The sequence below is a fragment of the Corythoichthys intestinalis genome, chromosome 7 (genome assembly GCF_030265065.1).
Source record: "Corythoichthys intestinalis isolate RoL2023-P3 chromosome 7, ASM3026506v1, whole genome shotgun sequence".
Taxonomy (NCBI): domain Eukaryota; kingdom Metazoa; phylum Chordata; class Actinopteri; order Syngnathiformes; family Syngnathidae; genus Corythoichthys; species Corythoichthys intestinalis.
Window position 1 is genome coordinate 60,973,568 of NC_080401.1, and position 9,807 is coordinate 60,983,374.

The 9,807-nt window shown below is 48.0% G+C and overlaps 1 protein-coding gene across 1 annotated transcript; it reads left to right on the forward strand.

The window, feature by feature from the left end:
* Positions 1-2,114: 2,114 nt before the first annotated feature.
* On the forward strand, positions 2,115-9,651 carry LOC130918964 (4-trimethylaminobutyraldehyde dehydrogenase-like). Its single transcript, XM_057841283.1, has 10 exons — positions 2,115-2,662; positions 3,699-3,844; positions 7,061-7,190; positions 7,376-7,510; positions 7,594-7,790; positions 8,364-8,504; positions 8,572-8,760; positions 9,012-9,099; positions 9,196-9,337; positions 9,408-9,651. The coding sequence occupies exons 1-10, from the start codon at positions 2,518-2,520 to the stop codon at positions 9,613-9,615; spliced, it is 1,521 nt and encodes a 506-aa protein (XP_057697266.1). The 5' UTR covers positions 2,115-2,517; the 3' UTR covers positions 9,616-9,651.
* Positions 9,652-9,807: the final 156 nt, after the last annotated feature.

Consider the following 9,807-nt stretch of genomic DNA (forward strand, 5'->3'; position numbering starts at 1 on the left):
AAAAAATTAGGAGATGGAGGTTGGGGTTATAGCTGTTTTTGTTTTATTTTGCAAATCATTGGAAAAAAAATACAATTTTGAATGAAAATCATTTTTTGTATGTGTCATAGAAATAACTGTGCTAAAACTGTTTTCTTTGCATATCAGTAGTTTAAGAGGTTTGACCCCCCCAAAAAAAAGAAAGAAAATAAATGAATGAATAAAATTTCTGGCTCCGTGGCGACCATCACATCGGGGAGTTCCGGCAAGAAATTCTCGCCACTTTCACCCTTGCACTCACCCAAAATGAATGGACGTCGCGCACAGGCAACGTCACTGAAAGATGAGCATTCAAAGCCACTTCTCCCAGGTTCAATGAATTGGACCTCTCATGAGTTTTTCGTCTTTTGGGGCATTTGTGGCTCATTTCCTATCAGAGATGGCTCATAACGCATTACATTTACTCCGGTACATTGATGCGAGTCACTTTTTGAGAAAAATGTACTTCTAAGACTAAGCCATACTTTTGACTTTGACTTGAGTAGATTTGTGAAGAAGAAACGCGATACTCTTTGTCCGCTACTTTAGGCTACGCTCGTCGTTACATTTTTCTGCTTTATTCTACATATTAGATTTGACTTTTTTTGAGAGATGCCAAAAGTAGCTTTACCAGTTTCACCTATGAGACATGGAAACAATAATCACATGACTCCATGATACCAATCAGATTCAAGCTTGCCGTTGTACGAATTTGATCATGGAGTTTTTCCTTGCCGGCATGGAGGGTCTTAAGGATAGGGGATACCCAGGACTTGAACTGCATCTATTCATCTTTGTTGCTTCATTTCTAATTGTGTATCATATTGCCTCTGTAAAGCCCTTTGAGACTTCTGTTGTGATTGAGGGCTATACAAATAAATTGAATTAAATTGAATTAATTATGCGCCGTCTTTAAAAATGAAGTATTTGACCTAGAGCGCTGCCCTCCACATGACTCGAATGATTTTCACCTCACTCCCAGTTTTGATTTGGTACCGAATGACCATGGAAAAGTGGAGATATGATCCTTTTCATTTCATAATAGGAATTATGAAAGAACTAGGTACTCACAATTAAACTTTTCAAACTAGGAACTATTTTCTCCACTAGAGGGCACTCACGCTCTTTGGATGAATGATGCTCAGTTGTGCTAAAAACAAATCTAGCAGGAATTCAATGATTATTTTTGCATTTCTTTGGCTTAATGTGGTTATGTAATAGGTTATAGTGCAGTATAATAATAACAACACTTCATATAAATAACTTGCTGTGCTGAGGAAAAATAAACAAACATCATAAGCAGTTACTCACAATGTTACTCATGACTCGAACGTTCTTTTTAGCAAATACTTTTTTACTTGTACTTGAATATCATTTTTGGACAACTACTTTTACTCTTATTTGAGTGATATTATTTTAAAGTAACACTACTCCAGTTGAGTCCAATTTTTGGCTTCTCTAACCTCTGTTTCCTATTGACCTACTATTAGCTTTTGGGGCATTCCGGGATCATCTCCTGTTGATTTTAGAGCATTTCCGGGACACTTGGGTCACTTTCTGTGAATTTTGGGGCATTTCCATGTCCCTTTTTGCAGATTCTGAGTCACTTCCTTCTTGTCGATTTTGGTTTGGTTTGCTTGGATTTCTGATGATTTTAGGGTCACTCCCTGTTCGTTAGTCACTTTCTGTGTATTTTGGGGTGCTTCCGGTGTTCTGCCAAAATCTGCTACATCAGCGAAACGGCCTACATTAGTCAGATTTGACACCCAAAGTAATACCGTGCGCGCGAAACTTTTTTTGTTTGGATGCATACAGGCAGAACGTCCTAAAAATGCCTTACGAAAATACTTCAATGTAGTTATATCAAATAAGGACGGTTTAAATACGCTACGTGACTAATGTGTTCAACTGCTTCAAAGCTAACACAAAAAAACAATGGTTAAAAGTATCAGAGGGTAATACATGCAAAAAGTATTTTTGAGGCAGTGAAAAAGTTCGAAATAACTAAATAAAAACAAAAATAGTGAGTACTCGCCGCTTCTTACCGATGTGCGCATGCGTGCGGATGATTGCGCAAGCGCGCGGAGCATCGTGTTGACGTTTCGCCGCGTACGCGTAGTAAGAAATGGCCGAACACAGGATCATCTCCGATGGCTTTCAGGCCACCTCCTGTTGATTTTTGGCCATTTCCATGGAAGTAAGATAAACCCTGTGTATGTGCCCCAATAACATTCGAAAGTTATTTTTTTAATTCTTCGTATTTAAACGAGTGGCCAATAAAGAGTTTCAAATGTGTACGTCGTCAGGGCCCAGCGAGGACTCATAGCGAGGGGGAGGGGGGGGGGGGCGCGGTTTGTTGTGGTGGGCGGCAATCGTTATGTAACTTCGTCCCGTTAGCTTCGTCCCTAGTAGCATCGTCACCCGAAAGCACGCTCTTGCTCTCTCCTCTCCGGACCTTCTCCGCTTCAAAGCCAGCCAGCCAGCCAGCCAGCCAGCAGAATGTCGCAGTCCAGCCTTTCCGCCGTGGACGCCGCCACCACCGGCGCCTTGCTGCTCGGCGACAATCTCAACTTTTGGGCCGGGGAGCGGCAGGCGCCCCGGCCGGGAGCCGCCGACGCCGAACCCGTCTACGAGCCCGCCACAGGTACGCGTCGGCATCGAACGTTCCCTCCCGGTCCAGACGTCTGTTTGCGTCAATGGCAGACAAGAAGTTCTTCCTGTTTCCTGTTTGTTTGGTCACTTAGAACGGTCTAGAAAGCCTTTATTGTCGTCGTACAAGAAGATTTCAAGCTTGAGCAAAACGTGCAGCACATAAAACAAGAGCAGAAGTCCAAAAAGGCTAGTAGTAAAAACAGACTAACGTTACAGATTGAGAATAAAGTGAAATAAGTGACAAGCAGCAAGTGGTCATGTAACCACGTTACAGTACTCGGTTGATGATAAGTCTGATAATGAGAAGTCAGATGGCTGGAACAGTGCAAGAAGGTTATGTCGGGGTGCAAATATTCCTAACCACTAACCAGATTGAGACCAGTGTCTGAGAATATAACACTTAGTCAAAATGCATATGACAATGTTGTGGCATGAGCAGTGCAATCACAGTGAGTATTGGGTTATTTAGAGTGACTTCCCTTTCTATAGATTGTTGGGCCTTTTCTTGGAAAATCAACATTGGAGGAGTTGATTATTTTCAATTGTAGCATTCAACTCATGGGCTCCCATTGACGGTGATAGACATGATCCAATCCATTTGAAGTGGGAGTGGTGGCAACGAATGCTCCAAATCAGTAGAAAGTGACTGGAAAAGGAACAGGAAGTGACCCGTAAATGTCCCAAAAGCAATAGGGAGTCATACCGAATCAATGGGAAGTCACCCAAAATCAACAGGAAGTCACCCAGAAATCCACTGACCTCAATCCAATTGGAAGTTACCCAGAAATGAATGGCCACTCCACTCGCCCTCTTCAAGTGAAGTTGTGATGAACTCCATTTCAACGAGGGTTGGCGTTTTATGAGTTAAAGGAAGACTTTGAGCCATTATGCAACTGTCCTCTCCTCTGCTCTGCTCTCCTCCCCCTGCATTTTTTCCTTGTTTGGCAGGCAACCAACAAAGGAATTCTTCCAATAACTGTGCTTGAATACTTGGTCTTTCTCAAGCCGCAATCGGGTGTACTCGCTAGGGCGCGTGCTGTGTCAACTCACCCCCTGCGGGCCGGACGAGGTCAACGCGGCCGTGGAGAGCGCCGGCGCCGCCTACCTCCGATGGAGCAAGATGGCGGGCATGGAGCGCTCGCGCTTCATGTTGGAGGCCGCTCGCATCATCAGGGTGAGACGGAGGGACGGACTCGTCCTTCCCGATAACACGTTGTCCGAATGTGTGTCGCGCGCGGGATGACCGAAAGCCACGCCGGTAGAAGGTGGAGCCTAAGCATTTTTCAAAAGCTAAGCTCTTTCATGGCAAAGCCTATTTGATGCTCGCTATTTTTTTTTTCTTCAACGGTGATTCTTTCCAGCCCAAACCGTTGGACCCATCGACACCATTCGTACACCGGAAGTGCCGAAATTTCCCCGCGACGCCCGCTCTCTTTAGCTTGACGTGCCAAAAATGAGCGTTGGTTTTCGACAGAAAACGTGCTCTTTCAGAACTCTACTTGTCCAGCTGTTTTTGTCCAAATCACATCATTCAGACTTCAACCCCTTTTCACCATAAAGGAAAAATGTATGCTTCTGCCCAAAACCTTTTCATTCATTTCTAATGGTCAACAGTTCCCATTCGCCTTCCATTGACACCAAGTGACCGGTCATCGACAAGAAATCAGCTGTTATTAACTGGAAGAGAACCTGAAATGCCTGCAAATGAACAGGAAGTAACCTTGAAATGCCTTCCAATCAGCAGGATATGACCAATGACCAGGAAGTGAGCCCGAAATCAACTGGAAGTGACCCAGGGATGCCCCCAAATTAACAGCAAATGACTCCCAAGTCAACAGGGAGTGACCCCGAAATGCCCCCAAATCAACAGGAAGTGACCCTGAAATGCCCCCAAATAAATAGGAAGTGACCTGAAATGCCCCCGAATCAACAGGAAGTGACCCTAAAATGCCCCCAAATAAATAGGAAGTGACCTAAAATGCCCCAAAATGAACAGGAAGTGAACCCGAAATCACCAACATCAACAGGAAGTGACCCAGGGATGCCCCTAAATTAACAGCAAGTGACCCCCAAATCAACAGGAAGTGACCTCAAAATGCCCCAAAATCAATAGGAACTGACCCCAAAATCAACAGGAAGTGACCCTGAAATGCCCCAAAATCAACAGGAAATGACCGGTTATACCGACCATCACCACAAAGCTACCATTGCAATTAAAGATACACGATAATATCGGTGGCCGATAATTATCGGCCGATAATGGCAATTATGACGTCACACAGATAATCCAGATAATAAAAAATTCAACCGATAATGCAATCCGATAATTATATACTTTATTTAGCCTCCAAATGTGCACAACCGAAGAATTCAGCACGCCGCCTCCTCGACCCCTCCCCTCTCTGAAGCCCCTGAGGGAGGAGGGGTTGAGGAGGCGGAGTTACACGACAAGAAATAGTTGAATATTATGGCGGCTGTTACTAAAAAAACGACGCTCTCGCCATTTGCGAAACATGTACCGCAGAAGTTCCACGAGGCCGAAAGAAAGCGTCCTCATTCAAAACCACTAACCCAGCATCCATTTAAAACTGCGTCACAAAGATTTTTGGAACGAATACCAGGCTGCTGCTGCTAGCGGGAATGCTAAAGCTATTGTAAACACTAAGTTAAACTACAGGGCTTGTGACGATACAGAGTCGGGTTGTTTGGGAAAGCAGCCCAAGGCGGGTGGTAAACTCGCATCTAAGGCTAAACACCGGCACGACTGGAGACCGATAGTCGGCAAGTAGCCGTCTTCCGACGGAGCCCGCCGCTCTGGCCGGTCCGGCAGGCCGCCGCCGATGGCGAGGCGGGCAGACCCCGGTTCCCCGGCTTCAGGACCTCCGGCGAACACCCCGGTTTCTCGAGCGTTCCCTCACGGCGTGTGAGCAGAGCCAGGCCCCGAATACGCCGCGGCAAACCGGCAAGATTATCCGGTACGAACGTAGCCGCCGCCGAGACGAGACACGATTTTTTTTTTTTTTTTACCGAAATGACCCGAGAGCCAAAGCCCTGGATAAAAAAATAATGCAGTTTATACGACCACCATTCTTCATGAAAAACATGCCAATCACATTTTCACCACTACATTTGGAAAAGTGATGTCCAGTAAGCAAGCTTATCATGACGGCACAGTGGTTAGATGATAATTTAAACATGGAGAAAACGAAGTCAGCCCGTCAATAATGCATTCAGTATGTAAAATGACGAGCGGTCAGATGACTTTGTAATGCCGCCTTTATTTTCGGATTAACAAAACTCACAACAACACGCACGGAGATGCGAGCTCCAACTGCATCCAAATAGTACTGCCGTGTATCAGTTTAGCTGCTGTAACGCAAATGTCGTGAGTGCCGCAAATGTAAACAAAGCGCTGCAGAATGGGTACATGACATCTCGCTCTTTTGAGTTAATCATTTTCACAGTGTGCAACAAAGCATATAACATTAGCAATCACTTTTCAAATTAATTTAACTTATTTGTCTGCTCAATTACAGTCACAGTAGATCATCTAAATTTATTGGCACTTATTAACACTTATTCATTTAAATATGCACATTCCTGTTGTAATGAAATAACAATAATATTCTGTAGCCACAAATATTCAAAATCTTTTCTTCTTCCAAGTTTTTTTTAGGATTAAGTATAATAATGTGTTGCTTAAAATAAGGCTGTTAAGATTATTTTCAGCTAGCTATTTTTCTTCCAAGAAATCTGAGAGAAATACACCTGAAGCGCTGGCAGATAATTTCACTTATTTCCAATAGATTTACACTTAAAACTGACTAGTTTTAAGGAAGTGTGTTTTGCAGTGTATTAATGTTATGTTAGGAATGGCTTACTTTTAAAGGCATTTTTGTGCAACTTAGGTATTTACTCTGTAAGTAATTGTTGCCAAAAGTTCACCATTACACAATGTCAGACAATGTCATTATTTAGATGTTGGAATTGACGACTTGTTCGTATTTTATGTTGAAAAAAAAAAGAGCAATAAATTATATTTTTGCACAGTAATATTTTCTTTTGTTTAAAACCTTACATCAATCTTTTAATAGAATTATCGGCTTGACATTATCGGTTATCGGTAGGAATGAGGAGGAAATTATCGGTTATCGGTATCGGTTGAAAAATGTATTATCGTGCATCACTAATTGCAATGACATTTTCTAGTTTGAAAGCAAGACTTTGTCTTCTGGCTCCAAACTAAAATGGGAAACTCCGGCCGGCGCTTTAAACGGTAGCCTACCGTCTGCTTTCCGGCCGGCCGGATTCAAAACCCAAAGCCGGAGCGGGATCGGTTCCTCGAGTGGACCGGCGGAGGTGAAAACCTAACTTTGGCTTTTTTGCGCAGGAGCGTCGGGAGAAGATCGCCAAGCTGGAGGTGATCAACAACGGCAAGTCCATCACCGAAGCGCTGACGGACGTGGACGTGGCCTGGCAGTGCATGGAGTACTACGCCGGATTGGCCGCGACCATGGCAGGTGGGCGGTGAAGAGCTTTCGAGCCACCGGGAGCGCAAAAACACTCGCGGAACCGCACTCCTTCCGGAAGGAACTGCATGCGACACAATTAGAAGTATAGGAAAACAGAGCCGTTATAGCATGCGCAAGATGAACCTGAAGAACTAAATACAAGCGGGTGGAATTTCAAGTCATTTATCACTCAGGTCAACACATTCAGCTCCCCGGCGGCGCCTTCGCATACACCCGGCGCGAGGCTCTGGGCGTCTGCGCGGGCATCGGCGCTTGGAACTACCCCTTCCAGATCGCCGTGGTCAAGTCGGCCCCGGCGCTGGCGTGCGGTGAGTTAGCCGGCCCACCCCGACCGGTTCCCCCCCCATCCCCCCCTTCGAACGCCGGGACGACTCTGTCCGGGCGTCGGCAGGAAACTCCATGGTGTTCAAGCCCTCCCCCATGACGCCCGTCACTGCCGTGCTCCTGGCCGAGATCTACCGGGAGGCCGGGATGCCCCCGGGACTCTTTTGCGTGGTGCAAGGCGGCGCCGCGACCGGAACCTTACTGTGCCAGCACCCCCGTGTCGCGAAGGTGTCCTTCACGGGAAGCGTGCCCACCGGCAAGAAGGTAACGTAACAACGTGACGCCCTAGCTAACGTCCCGTCGCTCGAGCTACGCGAGCAGACATTCCGCCGCTGGCGCTAGACAGGAATAAGAACCGGTGAAATACGGGAATAGAAGTTTGAATTTGCGTCGCGCCGATCTGTACCGATACGGCACTAATACGCCGTCGTCGAGCAATGACGTGCCGATGCTGAGCAATATGTACTTTTTGTGAATGTTTCCGACCGCCGGTCGCCCTACCCGAGATGGTCGCCCTACCAAAGATGGCCACTAGCTACGCGTAAAAAGGAGCACCGGTCGCCATTCCCGAGATGACGGCGGCGTCCAATTGTCCTCCTGCCGTCAATTTCAATGAGTTTGTCGCGGCCGCCTCGGGTCGGAAACCAGTTCTCGGCATCGGCTCGTTACATCTTGGTACTTGTTGTCATTTTGGTGCCGTATCCGTATCGGTACGACGAAAGGATTAGGACCGGAGGCCGACAGTGAGGCCGCCTCTAATGATGACCGATCACATATAAAAAATGCAATCGGGACTCGCTAGCAAAAGCAGAAAGCTCGGACACTTTGCACCGACAGGTGATGGAGATGTCCGCCCGCGGCGTCAAACCGGTCACGCTGGAGCTCGGCGGCAAGTCGCCGCTCATCATCTTTGGCGACTGCGAGCTGGACAACGCCGTCAAGGGAGCGCTCATGGCCAACTTCCTCACGCAAGGACAGGTAGGCGACACCTCGCCGCCCGCTCCGCATCGAGTCCGGTTGAAACGTGCCGATTGGCCGGGCGCAGGTGTGCTGCAACGGGACCAGAGTATTTGTGCAGAGGGACATCGTCGGGCGATTCCTGGAGAAAGTGGTCGCCAAGACTCGAGCCATCGCAGTGGGGGACCCCCTGCTGGACGGCACCCGCATGGGGGCGCTCATCAGCAAGCCCCAGCTGGACAAGGTCCTGGCTTTCGTCCGGCAGGCCGAGGAACAGGTGAGCGCCCGCTCAGAGCGAAAGCGTTTTTCTCCTCCGCGAGGTCCGCTTTCGGAAAAATCCCAGGACGCGGCCGGAAATCTTTTCGCTTTCATTCGGTCGACGGGACGATCGACACGGTCGTATCGAACGGCGCTAACGCGCGTCTCCGATCGCGCGATGGGAAATGGCGTCATTTAGGCTTAGCCAATACAAACCGGGTCGTAGTTAGGACACCCCCGTGCTAAAGGTGTGTGACGTTGTCGTCGCAGGGGGCCAAGGTGCTGTGCGGCGGACAACCTCTGGTGCCCTCTGACCCCAAACTCAAAGAAGGATACTTCATGTCGCCCTGCGTACTCGGTGCGTCACGGCAAAGCGTTCGCTGACGTCATCGCATCCGTTTCACCGTGGGGACGTGGAGGCGACTCCGTTTCACCGTGGGCTTTTGTTCCGCAGACGACTGCAGGGACGACATGACGTGCGTGAAGGAGGAGATTTTCGGGCCCGTCATGTCGGTGCTGCCTTTTGACACCGAGGAGGAGGTTCTGCGCCGCGCTAACGACACCACTTTCGGACTGGCCTCCGGCGTCTTTACCAGGTACGTCGGTCGGCTCGCCGGTCCGCTCGTCGGTCGGCTCTCGACGTCGTCGTTGCGTCTCTCCCCCCAGAGACATCTCGCGAGCCCACCGCGTGGCCGAGAAGCTGGAAGCGGGGACGTGCTATATTAACAACTACAATATTAGCCCCGTGGAGGTGCCCTTCGGGGGTTACAAGATGTCGGGTTTCGGCCGCGAGAACGGTCAGGTGACCGTCGAGTACTACTCACAGCTCAAGACCGTTGTGGTGGAGATGGGCGACGTGGACTGTCTTTTTTGAATGGCATTTTTTCAATAAAACGCTCCATAAATCCTTCGTCGTCTGCTTTTATTTGCACGTGCTGCGCGCTCGCCCGCTCGGAACCAAAGGCAACAAGAAGTGACCCCAGAATGAACGGGAAGAAGTGGCCCAAAATGAATGAAATGCCTGCCACTGACGTCGATGATGTCCAGTTCATCTAAACTGGAAGGA